We start from the raw sequence: 20654 nt of genomic DNA on the forward strand, positions 1-20654 counted from the left end.
TGTTCAGTCCTGCACCTGAACACAGGCCCGCTTCCTGCACAGGCCCGACTGGCTCAACCCTCAGAGCCAATCCTTGTCCCGAAGTTACGGATCTAACTAGCCGACTTCCCTTACCTACATTAATCTATCGACCAGAGGCTTCTTACCTTGGAGACCAGATGCGGATATTGGTACATGGTGGCCCGAGACTAGGCGCAGCTGACTTTATTGGGAGGAAAAGTCTGCTCTACCTCAGTGACTTTCCCTAGCGTTTTCAAGGACCGGCAGTGGAGCGCGGGATGCCGCAAGAACCGCGGCGCTCTACGGCTAACCATATTACACACACACACACACACACACATATATATATATATATATATATATATATATATATATATATATATATATATATATATATATATATATATATATATATTAATAATGTTCATAAGGGGTAATGCTAAAAAATGATAAAAACTTTTGGACACACATGTTATTCAAAGTATGAACTGGGTATGTATCTATCTCTTTAAACATATATCTTGTAATGTATACTTTTCTTATTTATAAAAAGTACGATATGCAAAATTAATGCTGTCTTATTTAAATTTACAAGCTCTTAGTATCCAAAACACAACTGGTAATTCTAACCAAAAATGAAACACGAGTATCAAGCACAGACTCTAAGGACATCATCTGCAAATAATCCAGTTTTCTAGGCAAACTGAAAATCAATAATATTGATTAAACATGCCAATGATTACACAAGAAATTTAATGTTTTGATACTACCAAAAACCAAACAAGTGTCCAATTGGCCAAAAGCCAGTAAAACAGACTGTGCCAATACAGGAATGATAAATATGATGATATCACCGAGTAAGTAATGTAAGGGTAAGAGAGATGTGTGGAAATAAGAAGAGCGTGGTTGAGAGAGCAGAAGAGGGTGTTTTGAAATGGTTTGGGCACATGGAGAGAATGAGTGAGGAAAGATTGACCAAGAGGATATATGCGTCGGAGGTGGAGGGAACGAGGAGAAGTGGGAGACCAAATTGGATGTCGAAAGATGGAGTGAATAAGATTTTGAGTGATCGGGGCCTGAACATGCAGGAGGGTGAAAGGTGGGCAAGGAATAGAGTGAATTGGATCGATGTGGTATACCGGGGTCGACGTGCTGTCAATTGATTGAATCACGGCATATGAAGCGTCTGGGGTAAACCATAGAAAGTTCTGTGGGGCCTGGATGTGGAAAGGGAGCTGTGGCTTCAGGCATTATTGCATGACAGCTGGAGACTGAGTGTGAACAAATGGGGCCTTTGTTGTCTTTTCCTAGCGCTACCTCGCACACATGAGGGGGAGGGGGATGTTATTCCATGTGAGGCGAGGTGGCGATGGGAATGAATAAAGGCAGACAGTGTGAATTGTGTGCATGTCTATATATGTATATGTCTGTGTGTGTATATATATGCGTACATTGAGATGTATGGGTATGTATATTTGAGTGTGGGGACGTGTATGTATATACATGTGTATGGGGTGGGCTGGGCCATTTCTTTCGTCTGTTTCCTTGTGCTACCTCGTAAACGAGCGGGAGACAGCGACAAAGCAAAATAATGATAATAAAATCATCCCATCATCTCACATTTTCTCATTCTTACTTGTATATATAAATATAAGGGATTTACAGCTAGTGTACTACATTGTAGTTGGTTAAATCTTATTTCTTCAACACTCAGTACAACATAAAACTGATCAAAAAGTTCTAATAATCATGTAATATGAAATATCCCATCTTTTTGCTCATACTGACAGATTTACAGTAAAATTTCCAGTACCAAGAAAAGAATGTGTGCCACACAAATTTTTGTGTCCACTTCTACCAGTAATAAGCAGAAACATGATGACTGGAGTTGCGGAGGTTATTCAGCTACAATATTAATGGTATAGGCTATGCAGTGTTGTCCAAATTGGGGTATGTGAGAAGATAATGAATCTTTTTTCAAAGTGTATCACTTATAGGCCATATGACATTTTAGATCAGTAACTTTACTGAGCATGTGTATGTGTGCACGGGTGACTGTTTAAGAATATAGATTAATTGAATAACCACAATATTTATGTAGTTTCCAACTAAAGTGACTGACAAGAGAACAGTGTAAGAATCAAAATGAATGAGACTGAAATTGAGAGGAGATGGGAGTTGGGGGAGGGAGAGGAAATGGGACAGGGCACACAAAGGCACAGTGCTAAACTCTTTGCTTGATTCACTCTTGCTCAGTTTCATCTAAGGAGTGAAAATGTGAATATCTCTTACTCAAATTCACATGTAAGTTTACAGACACAGTTACTTCTTTAACAGCAAGAAATAAACAGATGGTTAAAACATGATAGATGTAGCAGCCGCAGCAGTAATACAAGTGAAGGAAATCAAGTTGTGAAGAAAAAGAAAACTGACCTACCTAAATATCGAGAATACAAGGAAGATTATGCACTTTTTGGATTTACTTCTACAAATTCTGATCCACTGGAGGCTTTGTGCTTCTTTTGTGGGGAGAGGTTAGCGTACAGTAGAATGAAACCATCTCACCTCCAATGCCACCTTAACACAAAACATAAGTGCCATGATGGCAAACCGGCAGAGTTTATTAAAAGAAAACTCTCTGATTTAAAGTGTTCCCACACAAGAATTAAGAAAGCCTCTACATCAAGCAAAGCTCTGGAAGCATCTTTAGCTGTATCTTTATTAGCTGCTGAAGCTAAAAAGCCATTTGATATAGTTGAAGACCTGATATTGCCAGTTGTAGTTATGATGGCTGAAAAAAATGCTAGATAAGAAGGCAGCTGACTACCTAAAGGCTGTTTCATTGATCTGTGCTCTTAAATCTTACTTTCCTGACATTGGAATGGGTTAGAAATACATTCCTCTTATCTGAAAATAATATGGAGAGGCTTCCTATTTGTCTTCAGGAAGCACTGTTAGAAGTGTGTTCATGCCATGGCCTCAAACTGATACTTGAAAGCTCAACCCTCATACAGTTTTGGAGCTGTGTAAAGAAGAAGCACCCTAACCTAGGAAAAAAGGCTTTGGAAAACCTTCTGCCCTTGGGATTTACCTACCTTTGTGAAGCATACTTCTCCGCAAAGAGTATTATCAAGTCAAAAAAGAGAAAAAACTAAATATAAAGCTGGAACAAAACCTGATCACTGCAGTAGCCTCTCTACCACCCAGAATGGCAAAAATCATCAGGGAACATCAACCCCACATTTCACATTAAATTGTAAGTAATTTTCAAGGATTTTTATGTTATTTTGTTAGTCTTTCCCCTCTATCATACTGATTAATAATCTATTGTCCAGCACTCAAATTATGTAAACTTTTAATATAACTTGCACTGTCCTTCCAAATATTGGTTTTAATCAGTCATGGGGGTACATAATTGTAGAAGATAACAAGGGGTACAACAGGAAAAAAAAGGTTGGACAACACTGGTTGTTATATATGGCCACTGATACCAGAAATACTGTAAGCACTCCCAAGACAAGTGCTTAGGGAAAGACCAGACCAAATGTTTGATGAATATGAAAGTGAAGTGTAAATAGACCGAATTGGGAGATGAAAAGAAAATTTGAATACGAGTTTCTCTACTGGTGATTCTGCATCATTACATTTAAGAAAGGACATAACAGTGGTGCAAGTTTTACCTCCACATATGCCCCTACCATATTAACTGTACAAATCACTGTAACATGATATGCTTGTGCTTTGGGTGACTAATAAAATCTGAAAAGCAGAATCCATAATAAAATATCCTTAATGACAGTCCTCACTTGATTTAAATGAATAAGCATTAATATGCTTAGGCTCTCCAACATTTTAACCTCATAAAGAAGTAGAAAAAATAATATATGGTACATTACAAATGTATGAACAAAAGTGTAGTCAGAGGCTATGAATTAATAATAACTGTGTTGTACTGAATTATAATAACTGTGTTGCATTTTGTAGTGAAAAGTAATTATAACCACCAAGGAATAATAATCAAACATGACATTCATAATAATCTCTCTATAGTTTACATGATGGTGCTTAATAAGCTAGTCTGGTTTTCAATCCACCTACTAATGCCAGTACAATTATTTTAAGAAAAAGCATTAAAAATTCATCTGGAATAATTCCGTTACAAAATATATCATTAATCAAAATGTTTCTTAGAACTTCTGTTAATCTTCTTTTAAGCTTAACAAAATCACTGCTCACAGGATGACTCTTAGCAGCTGTGGGACCATCCTTTTGGTTGGTGGATGACTATAATAATAGATTTACAATGAAATTATTTGGTATATTCTATGCACAGCATAGACACCAGTGCTACTGTAATTAGTGAAAGCACCTGTTTGGTAGGTTTTTGCAAGAATGTAATGCAAAACTCACAAAAAGAAAGCAGTTATAATAATTCCTCAATATCACTTATGTCGAGGACACAAGTTTTATTTGCCTCTTCATATGTCAAACTTCTTATTCTTAGTAATGGTACCTGACTGGTTGCAGGATGCCTCACATATCAGTGATTAAGCAATAAACCAGACAATGTTAATCTTTGTTACTACTCTCTATGGATGTTTTGAACGTAAATCTACCCAAATAAATTTCTTTTGTATCATGGATTTGTAGAAAAACACAGAAATATATTCTTCGAAACATGGCAGGAGCACAGAAGATTTAGTATAATAGTGATTACTATTTTCTTCATTAAGATCTTTAGTATCTTTCCTATAAACAAAGTCATAAGGAAAACTTCAGATTCTTTTCACATACCTCTTTTCCAAGAACTTAAACAGACACTGTATACAGTATCAAATTCTTCCAAAACTTTCACAAAACAAGAAGAAATGCTCTTGTGAACCTTTACTGAAGCACAAATACTGCCATGTGGATTTATTTAATGGGAATTCTGCTTGTTATATTTAAGTCTTCAATAGGGATTCCCCTAAAGGGTAGAGAGAAGTTTCTGGTAAGCTAAACTGGCATACTTCTTCTACTGTTGATTAGCTAAGTATCTCTATGATTGGAAGAGTATTACATCACATTTATCAATCTAGATACTCCAATAAAATAAGTTGAACTTATTCTAAATGCAATGAAAACAGAGGTGTAAACAACCATCTCATGTAAGTCTGACAGCCACCTGATATAAATCTAAAATCTGAGTGCTTAAATTCTCTCCTGATTAATCAGCCTTAAAACAAATTTCCTGAGGAAAAATGAAAAAGACTCGATCTTTTCTGTATGTCTGCATCAATATGCCAACAAGTAGATGAAAATCAGGTTGCTCTACTCTTCTTTGAATCAAAGTACAATATACACTCATCCCAATCTCCCAGGTCACCTGGTTTCCCTTTCAGAAAAGCCTATCTTTAAAGCAATGCTTGCAAAGAATAGTTTGTCTCATTTGTGTTTTGGTCCCCTAAATGTCTAAGCTCAGATGTAAAAGAATACCTGTTTCATTGTAACAACTTACCTAATAGAAGAGTCCACTGATTGTACATAAAATGCTACACAGCAAAGTTATCTATAAATCCAATTACATGATGTTCTTTAAAAATGAGTATTATTGTCATAATATGACTGAAACCTGCAATGAAAATAAAAAAATATAAACTGCCTTACAAAATTATAATAATGATAATGGATAGGAACCAGATTCAACTAATTTTTCTGAAGGAAACAGCAAAGCACACTTGACATAGCAATTGTTTTAAAAAAAAGTTGGCTAAACTTATCAAAGAAGCACAGCCGTTTTGAGTACATATTACTGCAAGCAGGATTGTATCTTTTCAATCCATTCCTGTGCAGCTTGACCATCTGAAGCACAGAAATTGTACAGGCGCCGTTTTGTTTGTAACTGTGAAAAACAAATGATTCATCAGAGTTTTGAAAGAAATCATATCTTGAATCAAATTTCATATTCAACCTTACTATACAAAAGCATGCTGTGGTACTGGGACACAACAGATAACAAGTACATGCTAGTCCCAATAGCTGGTTTTCTAACTTTTCTAAAAAAGATTAATTTAAAAATAACAACTTTACTAATAATGTTGATGCTGTAAGAGAAAACCATATTAATAATTACATTTGGTTGGATATAAGAGAAAGTTCTAAACAATTGCAACAACAAACCTATGTCTAGTATTGATGCTGCACTAACTGCCCATCTTGAATGAAACAGAGAAGATGGTATGACAAGAAGTAAAAAACATAAAAACAAATATCAAGAACATTTTTGTCCATGAATGACAAAGTATGGGCTAAAACATCCCCTAATCAAGGCCATCTCAGATGAAGAAAAATAGAGTACAAAAAATGAAATAAATTATGGCTATTTAAGCATTTGTAGACCTGTCTCTTAAAGGTGAAAAAGTTGTAGGAAGAGAGAAAGCCAAAAAAAAAGGACGAGAATTCCACAGATTTGCTGTTTAAGGAAAGATGAGGGCCCCACAATGGTCATTCCTCAAGTGACTTTACATTTCACTCTGGTTGAGAGAGGTGAAAGAACAGCCACCACAGATATGCAAATACGATCCATTTAGATATGAAATATCAGCTCACTGGTGGAATGATTATTCCACCAGCACAATATTCCCAGTTTCTGAGAGGCAATTTCTGTGATGATCATTATACATGGTCCCCACAATGTTGGGGAGGATTTGTTATCGACGAGCATGTTTATTTCATTGTACATTTGTACTGAAGGTTTTGAAATTTAACAATGAGAAATGCATGAGATTCAAGAAAAGATATAGGGAGAGTCTCCGTCTTTGCATTTACGAGTTTATCCCAGTTGATGCTACCTGTTTCAAGAAAATGCAGTAGTCTGAATTAACAAAGGAGATGCATTCAGCACATTAAAGTCATGAATTGCAAGGAAATAAGTTGAAGTAGGGTAAAATCATTGGCACAGGAGTGAATAAGGTTAGAGGGTGAAAAAAGATCAATAATGAAGAAAAGAAAAAGAGTAGGCAATAAAACAGGACCCTATGGAACATTAATGTTGAGAGAATAAGGGGGAGAAATTGCCGTAACAAAGACAACTGTAATGAACCAGTTACAATGCATTCAAGAACAGACAAAAGAAGAAAAGCCAAAGGAAATGATCAGAAAGCAAAGACTAATGACAAGCCTTATCAAATGCTTTGGAGATGATGTGGGCCATGACAAAAGATTCTCCATAGTCCTTGAGGGAGGAGGACAAAAGATGAGTCACATATAAGAGACCACCAACAGACCTTGCACCATGAAAGCCATGTTGGTGGCCTGAAAGAGGGGAAGTGATCTGAAGGGATAATGAGAGCAAAAGCTAAGGAGAATATCAAAAACTTTGGAGATGGTAGAATTGAAAGCAATGGGGTGACAGCAGGAGGGGCTAGAATATGGTGATACTTGGAGTAATCAAAATGGTCTTTATTTGAAATGGGCTGCACCAAGCCAAACTTCCAAGAAGATGGGAAAGTTTAGGTTTTTAGTTTTTTTTTTTTTTTTAAAGAGAGAGAGAGAGAGAGAGAGAGAGAGAGAGAGAGAGAGAGAGAGAGAGAGAGAGAGAGAGTGTGTGTGTGTGTGTGTGTGTGTGTAAGGACTGGAACTATAGTTCAGAAGCACATCCCTTAATAAAAAAAAGAGGAGGTATGCCATCTGAAACATACAACTTGCCCACGCATAACTGGGAAAGTATTTGTAAGACCTTGCACAGGGAAAATATATGAGAGGACACAGATTCAGTGGTAGGAGGTGGGGAAGAAGAGAGAGGACTAGATATGGAATTACTCCAAAGAAGAATTGGATGAGAATAAGGTGCTTAGATGGAATGGCTCCATCAGTAGAAGAGTTAGCCATAGATCAATCATGACGGAAAAGAGGAAGAAAGGCTGAGCAAGATGTGTTGGAGATGTTTCTCGTTGAGGACCCAAAAGTTTTGTCAGCAGAAGTAGTCAAATATGCTCACTCTTTTCATACAGGTGAGAGGAGCTTTACAACAGCCTTCCATTGATTCTGAGTGGAAATGAAGGCAGAATTAGATTCAGATGAACAAGTCATAATTGATGAAAAAGACACGAGAAGAGACGGTTCAAAAGCTTGATGATGCAGGGAAGAAAACAGACATACATTAGAAGGAATGAAATTCGTATTGTGATGAATTAAGTTATTTTCAGAACCCCTAGAGTAATTATATAAGGCCGTTACAAGTCAATTGCTAAATCTCTCAAAAACAGTTAATCCTATAAAGTTTTTCTTAGGTATCTGAAATCATGAATGAAGTTAGTTAGGCCCTTAATACATTCTTTTTCATTTCTGGCAAGAGAGTGCTAAAGAAGCTCTAAACTGTACTTTTATCATTTTTTCTTGAGATTCTTATCCAAATCACATCAAATAAGCTACCAGTATTTCTCTGGCAGATTAAAGATATGGAATCTGCATCTTTTTGCTTCGACAAATTAGTCATGTTTGTAGTGACCCAGTGTCACTCCATATTATATCACCTTACTCACAGCACCTTGACTTGGTGGCAGGTCACGGTGTGCACCCTCACCTGACCAACTTCTCGATGTTTGGTGATGGCAGATCAAAAGCTGCCACTATAGTTATTCCATTAAAAAGGTGACCAGACCCTTTTCATGAGAAGAGCCACTCTTAAGGCCCTAACTTCAGTCTAACAGCATGGAGAGGTTAGAGCTTGTGATATTCAGCTGCAATGTCTCCAATTCCTCTTGGGGATAACTTTTCCTCCCAGACTGCCTTCATAACCTGACCTTCCTGCCTTTTATATAACCAGGGCATCACTGCAGAATGGCAGTCAAGCAGCTGACTCTCTCTAGACAATCAGTGTACCACTCTAGTAGCTGAAGTCTAGCCCATGTGACTCCAGACTCAAGCTGCCCTCAGGTTATGTCCTCTGTCAGTATAAATCCCAACATATCTTCTGCTGCTTCATCTTCCAAGAAGGTTTCTCTGTGGTATCTTATCTCTGACATCAATCAACAGCAGGACTCAAATGGGACATTGCCTTTGTCCATCACGAGTAGCAGCTGTAACAACAAGGACCTACAGCCATGCCTATGGCACTCCTGCAATCCAAGCACAAACCAGCAGCTGCTGCATACTCCAGGAGCTGCAATAAGTGCCACATCCATCTCCTACAGGATTTCCACAAAAACTTGGCAGCCATAGACTTCTCCCACGTGCTCCTGCTTCATCTTGCATCCTCACCAACATCACAGGATAAGCCAGCCTCGTGTTGCTCTCCAGTACTGAATAATTCATTCAATCAATTATTATAATGTAGGGGTATGTCATTCTACTTTCTAACCACCAATCTCTCCCTAGCCATGCTGCAATAACATACCAACACTGGTTAACTTGTGACACCTGCTTTGAATACATCTAAACAAACCCAGTAATAAATATTATGACACCTTAATGTTAATATCAAGATACCTGAAGGCTTTTATAGGTATCAGTTGGTAAGCAGCCACCAACCAGAGAGGTATATTACCATCATACCAGCCTGGGTACTGGGAGGGGTAGAGAGAGCTGCATTGTGAGCCAGCACTTCAGTGGATGTCAAGTTACACTCCTCTGACCCATATAGCTGTCTTTACTTTCTGCCTCACCCACATGTGGACTACCGGCATTCTTTCAACAAACAGAAACTCTCCTTTTCACACATAACACATGACAACACTTTACTCACACAACTCATTTTTCAGTAACTAGATTTCCCTGTGGTAAGTGCTGTCAATGAGCTCTGTCTTTTTGCAAAATAGTAGGAGCAATAGATACTAGTAGGCAGGAACATTACACTGGAGCATAAAGTAGGAACATTAGGTTGGAACATTAAGTAGACACATATAGTAGAGGCAGTCAGTAAGAACATTATGGTTGGAACATTAAGCAGACACATATGGCAGAGGCAGTCAGTAAGATCATTAGGTTGGAACATTAAGCAGACACATATGGTAGACGCAGTCAGTAAGAACATTAGATAGAATCAGTCAGTTGGAACATTAGGTAGCAGCCTTTGAAAACACTGCACCAGATTTTCCCCCTGCCAGTGGCCTGTTCAGTGAGGCACTACAGGATGAAGCGGTACTAGAGTTCACCAGTTATGGAGACACTTTTGCTGTGGCAACGCCCTTGAGGGAGTTCATGAAAGGAACAGGCATCAGAGACATATACTGATAGACAGATCTGAAATTTTAAAACTGTATCCACTTTTTGCATCAAGTCAGTAAAACTTACCATATGAAAGACCATGAAATGTGCCTTATGTAATGAATCAATTTTGTTACAACTTATGTAATCATACATGACACTGGGGCCTGACAAAATCCCTTATGACCTCTGTAATTCTTTTCTACTACTGCTTACTGGATGAGCATAGGGTGCACAATAAATTTGCTGGGGATACGGGAACAAATCAAATTAAGATAGCAAGCAGCAAAAGTCTTGAAAAAACAGGAGCCTACAAAATTCTGTGCTGCCAGTGGCTAAGAATGAGTGAGTCAATGACTCCTTCTCTGTGTTAGTCTATGATTGGCCAAAGAGGACATAAAATGAGCGACCTGCTGTAACCATAGCTGAGTGGTTGGAAAAGGGTGAGGAAACCAAATCTTCCTCACCAGAAATACTAAGGGTTGGAAAGTTTCAACCCTGATTTTCTTGGGGATATCCAATTGAAAGTTTCATATATAAAGCTCATGGGAAAAACTGCAGAAAGCAATAAAATCAAAAAATATTTCTAATGTAAAACCACATGAAACCAAACAAAAGCAGGGTACAGCCATTATAATACTGACAGATCTGTAAAAATATGTTTCTTTTCACAGTAAAAAGTTTCTTTATCACACAGTGGTAAAAGAGTATACTTACATCAAAAAAGGCCCTGTCATCAACCTTCTTTGGTGCTCCTTGAGTTGGTGCAGATGGGATCACAGTGACTACATCAGACAGCTCTGTGGGTAATTCCAAAGCAACTTCAAAATACAGTATAGGTCTATTGAGATTAATGAAACATTTGATGACTGAGCTATTAGGTAAATACATAAAAAGCTAACAAACATACAGCTAGTCATGAAATAGATCTCTATAATGTGATGTGTAGAAAACCAGCAGGAATCTAGATGATTAGCAAATGACAGGCAATCATCCTGGAAAGGATAATAGAAAAAAATAATTTCTTATTAACCTATAGGCACTTGAATCTGCTATGAGAATATTAACCTGAAACCAGTCATTTTCATAACATAAAATATTGCAATACCATGCAAGCGTTTCTGGGCTCTGCATGCAGAAGATTATTACAATGGGAGTAAAATGTCACCTTTGGCAAGTCTGTTTCACTGGGAGTATAGTCTTGTCAAATAATGTGTCGCTCCAAAGGAATACACATTTCTCTGCTACTGGAATTAGCACAGCCTTGGGGTGCAGGTGCTTTTAGAAGGAGGTCCTGGGTAATACCAAGGATCTTTCAGAGAAATTGGTCTGGGATTACCATAAATATAAATATACATGTATATAAGTGTTACCAGACTCTGCATGCTCCAGGTTACATCACAAGTGAAAAGTCACCTTGGGTGAGGCTGTATTGTTGGAAGAATAAATTTCTCATTCCAGAGGAGTCCACATTTCCTCGAAACGGGAAATAATGCAGCCTGAGGCTGCAGGAGCTTTTAGAGAGATGTTCTGGGTAACAAAAGAAATCTTTCTCAGAAAGAGGTCCCAGGGTAATTGTCAATAAATAAATATCTAAATAATTAACTAAAATTCTGTATATGTTTCTTTTCCTTCTCTTTGATAAATGTCTGCTGTTTCCCACATTAGTGAGGTAGTGCCAGGAACAGATGAAGACAGATTGCATTCACTTACAATCATTCTCCAGCTGTCATGTGCAATGCACTGAAACCACAGCTCCCTATCCACAACCAGGCAGAACAAACCTTTCCAAGGTTTACCCTGGCCACTTCATATGCCCTGGATCAGTCCACCGACAGCACATTGCCCTCTGTATATCACAATGTTCCAATTCACTCTATCTTGTGAACACCTTTCACCTTCCTGCATATTTAGGCCCTGATCTTCCAAAACAATTTTTCACTCCATCTTCCCATCTCCAATGGCATCCCTTTCTCCTTTTTCCCTCCACTTCTGACACATGTATGCTCTTTATCAAACTCTCCTCTTTCATTCTCTCCAAATATACAAACCATTTCAACACACCCTCTTCAGTTCTCTCACAGCACTCTTCTCATTACTATACTAATCTCATACCCTTATAATTGCTTACTTGATCAAAGCACCTCACATCATATATTGTTTTTTTAACATTTCATTCTACCACCTCAACCCTCCTTTGCATATCCTCATCTACTACCCATGCCTTGCATCCATACAACATTGTTGCAACTACTATATCTTCAAACATACCCACTTTCACCTTTCCAGGTAATGACCTATTTTTCCACACATTCCTCAGTGCTCAAGAAACCTTTGCCCACTCACCTATTACTCACTTCTGCTTCCATGGCCCCATTTGCTTCCAAATCAATATCCAGGTATCTAAAACACTTAATTTCTTCAATTTTTTTTTCATTTAAACTCACACCCCAGCTAACCTGTATTTCTGCCTGATAAACCTAACAATCTTGTTTTCACTCACGTTTACTCGCAACTTCCTTGTTTCACACACTCCAAAACTCAGTCACCAACTTCTTCAGTTCCTCAGTTAAATACGCCACCAGTGCTGTGTCATCAGCAAACATCAAATGACTCATTTCCCAGGCTCCATCACTCCCTACAGACTGCACACTTGCCCCTCTCTCATAGACCCTCGGATTTACCTCTGTCACCATCCTATCATAAACAAATGGATGGGCTGACATCACTAGCCCATACTGCAGACTAACTAACCTTCACATGGAACTGCACACTCTACTCTCTTCCTCATGCACATCCCTTACACTCTTGACAAAAACTTATCACTGCTTCTAGGACCTTTCCTCCCCCAACATATATTCATGAGACCTTCTGCAAGGCATCTCTATCAACCCACTCTATCATATGCTTTCTCCAGATTCATAATTACCACATAAACTTCTTCTTTTGTTTCTCAAGTATTTCTCACATACATTCTTTGAAGAACCATCTGATCCACATATCCTCCTCTAAACCTGAAGCTACAGTCTGATGCTCTGTACTTGCTTTCATCCTCCAAAGTATTGCTATCCAATATAACTTACCAGGCAATAGGGGAGAAAGAATTCTGCCTCTGTATTCCCTGCATGTCATAGAAGGCAACAAAAGAGAGCTGAAGTGGAGGGCTGAAACACCCCCCCCCCCCCTCCCCCTTGTATTTCAATTTCTAGAAGAGGGAACAGGAGAAGGAGCCAGGGTGAGAGTGTTCATCCTCCTTGAACACTCAGGGTGGGATGTCTAAATGTGTGTAACAATATCATATGGTTGTGAGGCATGGGATATAAATAGGATTGTGTGGAGGGTGGATGTGTTGGAAATGAAATGTCTGAGGACAATATGTGGTGTGAGGTATTTGACTGAGTAAGTCATGAATAATGCACCGAAACTGTTACTGAGTAAGTCTTGAGTAATGCACCGAAACCACAGCTCCCTAACCACATCCAGGCCCCAGAGACCTTTCCATGGTTTATCCTGGACGTTTCACATGCCCTGGTTCAGTACATTGATGACATTGACCCCAGTATACCATATCATCATAGTTTATTCTATTCCGCGCATGCCTTTCACCCTCCTGCATGTTCAGGCTCCGATCGCTCAAAATCTTTTTCACTCCATCCTTCCATCTCCAATCTGGTTTCCTGGTCCTCCTTGTTCCCTCCACTTCTGACATATATATCCTCTTTGTCAACCTTTCCTCACTCATTCTCCCTATATGTCCAAACCATTTCAACACACCCTCTTCTGCTCTCTCAACCACACTCTTTTTATTTCCACATTTTTCTCTTACACTTTTAATATTTACCCGATCAAACACTTCATACCGCATATTGTCCTCAAACATTTAATTTCCAACACATCCACCCTCCTTCTCGCAACCCTATCTATAGCCCATGCCTCACAACCATATAATATTATCGGAACTACTATTCCTTCAAATATACCCATTTTTGCTCTGAGATAACATTTTCTCTTTCCACATATTCTTCATCGCTCTCAGAACCTTCACCCCTTCCCCCATCATATGACTCACTTCCACTTCCATTATTCTATTAGCTGCCACATCCAATCCCAGATGTCTAAAATACTCAATTTCCTCTGTACATGCCTTCATCCTCTCAATCAATATCCTCCCATACAATTTTCAGGTATACTCAAAAAACTTATAACTCTGTAGTTTGAACACTCACCTATATCTCCTTTGCTTTTATATAACAGCATTATACATGCACTCCTCCAATCCTCAGGCACTTCACCATGATCCATACATACAATGAATATCTGTACCAACCAATCAACAACACAGTCACCCCCTTTCTTAATAAATTCAACAGCAGTACCATCAACTCCCACTGCCTTGGCACATTTCATCTTCTGCAAGGTTTTCACCACCTCTTCTCTCTTCACCAAACTACTCTCCATGACTCTCTCACTTTGCATACTATCCCAACCAAAACACCCTACATCTGCCACTCTATCATCACTAGTAGCTCTTGCCCTCACACTAACCTCTGACTTTACCTATAAGACAATCCCAAACCTTTCTTCTCTGTTACCCTTGAGCTTTGTTTCACTCAGAGCTAGAACATACACGTTTCTTTCCTCAAGTATACTGTCTATCTCTCCTTTCCATTAAGATATTCATAGAAACAATGGTGAAATGGGTGGTAGATATCAAACAGCTATTAAGCAAAGGGATGCTAGCAACTCCGGAAAAACTAACTAAGGCAGATGTTCAATTATGCTCAGTAAACACCATGGCCATTTGTAATTTCATATGCATTTTTCTACAAAAGTTTCCTTTGTAAGATGATAACTAACTAATGAGCTAATAATAATTTGTTATTCATGAAAATAATGGAAAAAATCGATGGTACAGATCTAAAAATTAGCGAGCCCTGGAATGCTTACACTTGCCAGCATGGGAAAATTCATGCCCACAGCAAAATGCTAATCTTGGAAAATAGCAAAGTAACTGTATTTCATGTTTTCTTCCTACAGAGTTCTCTTCAGTTAGTTGTTACCTAAAACTGAGTAATCATCTAAATATTCACAAAAATAATGGAGAAAATGGGAAAAAATGAACTAATTGTAGTAACCTTGTTTCCAACCCCAATGCACTTATGTTGAAACAAAATTGCCAGACACATGGTAATGTGGGCTTGAAGTGGTGGTGGAGTGAGATGGGATGGAGTAAGGATTACTTGGAGGGAGAGGTATGGGACCTAGGTTTGTTCATCTCTCTCTCTCTCTCTCTCTCTCTCTCTCTCTCTCTCTCTCTCTCTCTCTCTCTCTCTCTCTCTCACAAACTCACACACAGACACACTCAAATTATGTGATTCATTAACTGTTGTCAAATCACAGGTAATGCTAAAGTTACACAGCCCTACACATCCCTGGGATCTTCTGAAAGAAGTTCTAGCTGGGCTTAAGCTTGAAACATCCCTCAGCATCCCTTGTCAATATGAACTGTCATGCACTCTTCTGTGGCCTTAAACCTCAGAGCAGTCTTTTTTTCCATGCTAAGGAATGTCCTGGTTGCTGTTTTCTCCCAAAATAAGTATTTCATCCACACTAAGCACTTGTTCAGGTGTGTAACCTCATTTCCTGAATAATATTCTTTACATACACAAGATATATTAGATAAATCATGGAGAGAATTATGGAGAACTAGCATTTGATCACTCAATTTTGTTTACAAGCTGACCACCAATGGGTGGGATACAAACTGAAACATATTTTCTCTGAATACAAAATAGATAATTGGCACAAGTAGATATAACTGTGTTAAGAACAAATATTTAATTATAATCATTTTTGTTTACAAGCTGACCTCCAGTGGGTGCGGTAGAAACTGAAATATACTTTGCCAGTAGGTGGGATTTACCATGAAGTTATGAAATGGATAATGAGTATACATGGTAAAATATGTATCTTCCCAGATGAGTCCAATAAATTTCTAAAGAATCAATGATGTCTGAATAAGGTTGGTAAGCATGAATGTGAAACAAATTTCCTTATAATTATGGTAGCCACACTTTACAGTTATTTCTATTGAAATATGAAATCAATATATGTTACAAAGGAATACATAAGAAGCTCTTTGAAGCTGTTTGTGATAGTGGAAGAGTCATGAAAGTCATAGATCAGTGTGGTAAGAGAAGTTATACATACATACAAAGAACAGAAAAATATCATAAGCTTTTCATTTAGCTATGGAGGCACAATAAAGTCAGTTGTGGATTTGAAACAAAATATTTCTAAGTCAATGCTGAAGTGTATCAATGGTACTACTATCAACCACTCTAACTGATAGATCATTCCATGAAAAAAAGTACGTTGCCTCAATCAAGGCAAAATATTTGCCCATGAATTTGTAACCATTACCACAAGTGAAATCAGAGAAATCTATCCACATGTAAGCCATTAGGCTCTAATAGGATTTGTTTCTCTGGTCGGGAATCATCTTGGTAGCTCATCTCTGTACTCTCTCCATTCTGTCTATGTCTTTCCTCAAGAAGGGTGACCAAAACTGAACACAAGAATGAAGAAGGGGGTGCATGAGTGGCTTGTAAAGATTAAGGACAATATCCCTGGACTTAAATCAGATAGTCATACCTATAAATCCAACAATTTTGTTCTTCTTTTTAACCGATTCTCTGTACATCAAGGCTGGGTCTTAACTGAAATACAGAGGATAATGAGAAGGGAAACTGAAATACAGAGGATAATGAGAAGGGAATAAGAAGCAACAAGGGAAAAAATATAAAAAATTTTAGAGGAAGTGCAAAACCTGTTTTCTCAAAAAAGCCAGATAACCAGATATCATCACACCCAAGTCTTACCTCATTCAACTTTGGCAGTTCAACAGAATTAATACTTAGTAAAGCTTGCCTTTTCATTTTTACAAATTACATGTAAAACTCTGCACTTATCGACATTAAAATTCATTTGCCAACTCAATTTTTCTATGTCCGTTTGAAGCAGCAGTTGTTCAGTTTCTCCTGCTGATTCATTTTCCAACTTCATATCAACTGAGAATTTCAATACCTCACAATGCCAAAAGACTGAGCCTTGTGGTACATCACTTGGTATGCTTAAGCATTCTAAGGTTTAACCATTAATCACAACTCTTTGTTTACAGCCAGTTAACCAATTTCTTAACCACCAAATCACAACCTTATCTATACCATGTGACTTAATTTTAGTTGGCAACTTTTAATGCGAAACTTTTCAAATGCTTTTAAAAATCTAGATAGATGAAATCAACTGTTTTACTTTCATCATACAAATGGGTGTAACATTTGCAAGCTTCCATTCCTCTGGAACATTCTCCATAGCATAAGACATTGAAGAAGGCAGTCAAGTGTCTATCTCATTTTTTGCCTCTTTCACTGTCCATGGATAAAACTTATCTAAATCAGCTGTCTCACTTATTTTCATTCCACTTAATGCTGATAATACATCTTCAACTCTTATGTCCGTATGTCTCAAAATGCTATCCTCTCTTAGCATTGGAACTGGATTATATCATTAAAGAAATTAGGGAGATCAGTCAGGCATGAACAATTTCATCAAAAATCATGCTGATAGTTATTCATTAAGTGGTGGTCCTGTAAATGGCTTACATTCTCATTGTGAATGATTGATAAAAATTTCTGGTCAGTGATTTATTACTTTTTCGAAAATAGGTGTTACATTTGCAAGCTTCCATTCCTCTGGAACTTTCTCTGTACCATGTGATTTGTTAAAGAGCACAGTCAAATTATCTATTAAGAACACAGTCAAGTGTTCAACTACCTCATTTTTTGCCTCTCATTGTACATGGATAAAATTCATCTGGGCCAGCTGTTTTATTTATTTTCATTCAACTTAAGAGCTGATAATATATCTACAACTCTTTGTCCATATGTTGCAAAATGTTTTCCCCTCTTAGCATTGGAACTGGATTATATCATCAAAGAAATCAGGCAGATTACTTAGACATGAACAATTTCATCAAAAATCATGCTGAGAGTCATTCATATGAATTAGGTGGGGGTCTTCTAGATGGCTTTGGTTTACAATCTCATCCCAAATGATGGTTTCCATAAGTCTACCAACTACAGACATTAAGCTAATTGGATGGTAATTTCTGGCCAGTGATTCATTACCATTTTTGAAAATGGGCATTACATTTGCAGGCTTCCTTTCTTCTGGAACTTTCTCCATAGCATGCGACTTCCTGAAGAGAGCAGTCAAGTGTTTAACTATATAAATTTTGTCTCTTTCATTGTACATGGATAAAACTTATTTGGGCCAGACAATACATCTTTAATTCTTAAGTCCATATGTCACAAAATGTTTTCCTCTCTTATCATTGGAGTTGGATTTGGGACATAAACTGTATTTCTAATTGTAAAGACAGATGCCAAAATATCATATAAAATCTTTGCCATGTCTTCAGTGTCATGAAGGAAATCACCATTTTTTGTTATTACTGGAACTGACTGAGTAGTGACGCTCTTACTCCTAACATGCCCATAAAACTCATTCAGGTTTCTTTTGCTATTTTCGACCATATAAGTTTCATAATGATGTTTACTATGACGTACATAGTCTCTTGATTTCTCTATGCAGACTTACATAATTTGCTTCATCATTTTTTTATGAACAGCTGTCTCAGACAACAGACAATTCTCTCAATGTAAATGTTCCACCATTTTAGCCTTGCATTGGAAAAAGACTGCCTACTGTGTGTTGGCACATATGCTCTCTGCACAGCTTTGAACATTTTAGTGAAACTCTGCCAAGCTATGTCCATATCAGTTTCATTTATAATATCAATAATATAAATCATTACTATTTAAAAGTACTTTATTCTAATGTCACAAGTAATCATTATATCAAAATATAATAAAAGTGGGGCTACCAATGTGAGGCCAAATCAATGCAAAACTTCTTGAAATCTTTGTCCATGGTGTGATATTGTTTTGCACAAAAAGTGGTAAGATACAGTTTCTTACTCTGTGCATACAATTATCTTAAAAAAGTGACAGTCTATTTTCTACCCTTTCATGTACAATTTTTGGCTCCCCTATGCAAACCAAAGCAATCTTTGTTTTCCACTGATGAGAAAAGTAAGTTTTCTCTTTCATACATAGTTGCCATTTCCCACATCAGTGAGGTGATGTTAAAAACAGAGGACTGAGCCTAGGGGGGGAAATCCTCACTTATTCCTCTTCTCTGCTCCTTCTTTCGGAAAAGTGAAAAACTGAAGTGGGAAATTTTCAGCTCACGGCTCCCACTCCTTTTAGTCACCTTCTACAACACAGGGAATATTTGGGATGTATTCTTTCTCCCCTATCCCCAGGGATAAAGAAAAGTAAGAAATAAAAAAAAATCTATTCATTAAGATTATCTATTTTTTAAGCCAAGATGCCATTTGGAAAAACATAATGCCTTAACTATGGATGATAGCATTCCAAAATGCATGCCTCAAATGTGGAAAAATGCAATGAGAAGGTTAAGGGCAAAAATCATTTTATACATTAAAAATATGTGAGGAATTCCTTTTTCAAATGTCTTCAGTACGTGTCCTTAAACATTATTTTTCGAGTTTGTACTCTAGGTTGCAATCATCGTAAGAGGAAAATGTTGGAAACCGAACCACTGCAAATCAAGGGATACTCATAAATAATGTAAACATTACATGAAAAACTCTCCTCATTTTGAACCCTTTTGGCAACAATAGTTTTCAACATAATTAAACTATCTGTCTATTAGTCTTTTCATTCATGTTGTTCATTGTATTTCTCATTTGCAATTAGTGGTTTAAGGGATGTTGTAAACACATTCCCATACCCATCTCTATACACAGGAAGAATTTCATATTTTTTCTCACTCAAGATAGGTCTCTCCTACATCTAACCTTTCAGTCAACTTCTGCGACAAGAAGTTATAATCATGGCACATATTCCTTGAAGCCCTATTTCCAAATCTTTTACACCATGTTTATCCAATATTTTCATTATGCTTTTTCTATCCTAAAATACTTACCAATAATTCCCTTACAGTGTGAATCTTCCATGCTATCATAATATCGCAGCTGGTGTTTCACACTGTCTAAAACAAACCATCGCTGCTTCCAATTTTTGAGGAGAGAACCACGTTTCCATAAATAACCCTCATGTGTGCGGTTTTCTGCTACATTGGAGGAAAATTGTTCATAATATTGGTGTGATGTAGTTTGCAAAGAGGTTACGCCTGTTATAAGGAAAAAGGAAATACAGTATTAGTACATGGCTTCTAAATCACTTGTGCCATATAGTGTCAACCATCAATCTGAAGTTATGACACACCAATCTCAACCTAAGAAGGGTATATTTCTAACACTACCATGGATGTGAAAATAGTTTAAAGGAAAACTGACTTTAATCAAATATCAAATGCCA

General features: G+C 37.5%; 1 protein-coding gene across 2 annotated transcripts in view; it reads right to left on the bottom strand.

Moving 5' to 3' along the window:
* Positions 1-1611: 1611 nt before the first annotated feature.
* Positions 1612-20654, bottom strand: part of Sbf (SET domain binding factor) — a 209704-nt gene continuing 190661 nt past the window's right edge. For both annotated transcript variants that reach the window (XM_071674009.1, XM_071674008.1), the window contains 3 exons: positions 20260-20466; positions 10903-10985; positions 1612-5881 (listed from right to left, as the gene is read on the bottom strand). In XM_071674009.1, coding sequence (XP_071530110.1) covers positions 5789-5881; positions 10903-10985; positions 20260-20466 — 383 coding nt within the window. In that variant the 3' untranslated portion in view covers positions 1612-5788. The remainder of the gene's footprint in view (positions 5882-10902; positions 10986-20259; positions 20467-20654) is intronic.

Source organism: Panulirus ornatus, chromosome 19 (genome assembly GCF_036320965.1).
Source record: "Panulirus ornatus isolate Po-2019 chromosome 19, ASM3632096v1, whole genome shotgun sequence".
In the NCBI taxonomy this organism is placed as follows: domain Eukaryota; kingdom Metazoa; phylum Arthropoda; class Malacostraca; order Decapoda; family Palinuridae; genus Panulirus; species Panulirus ornatus.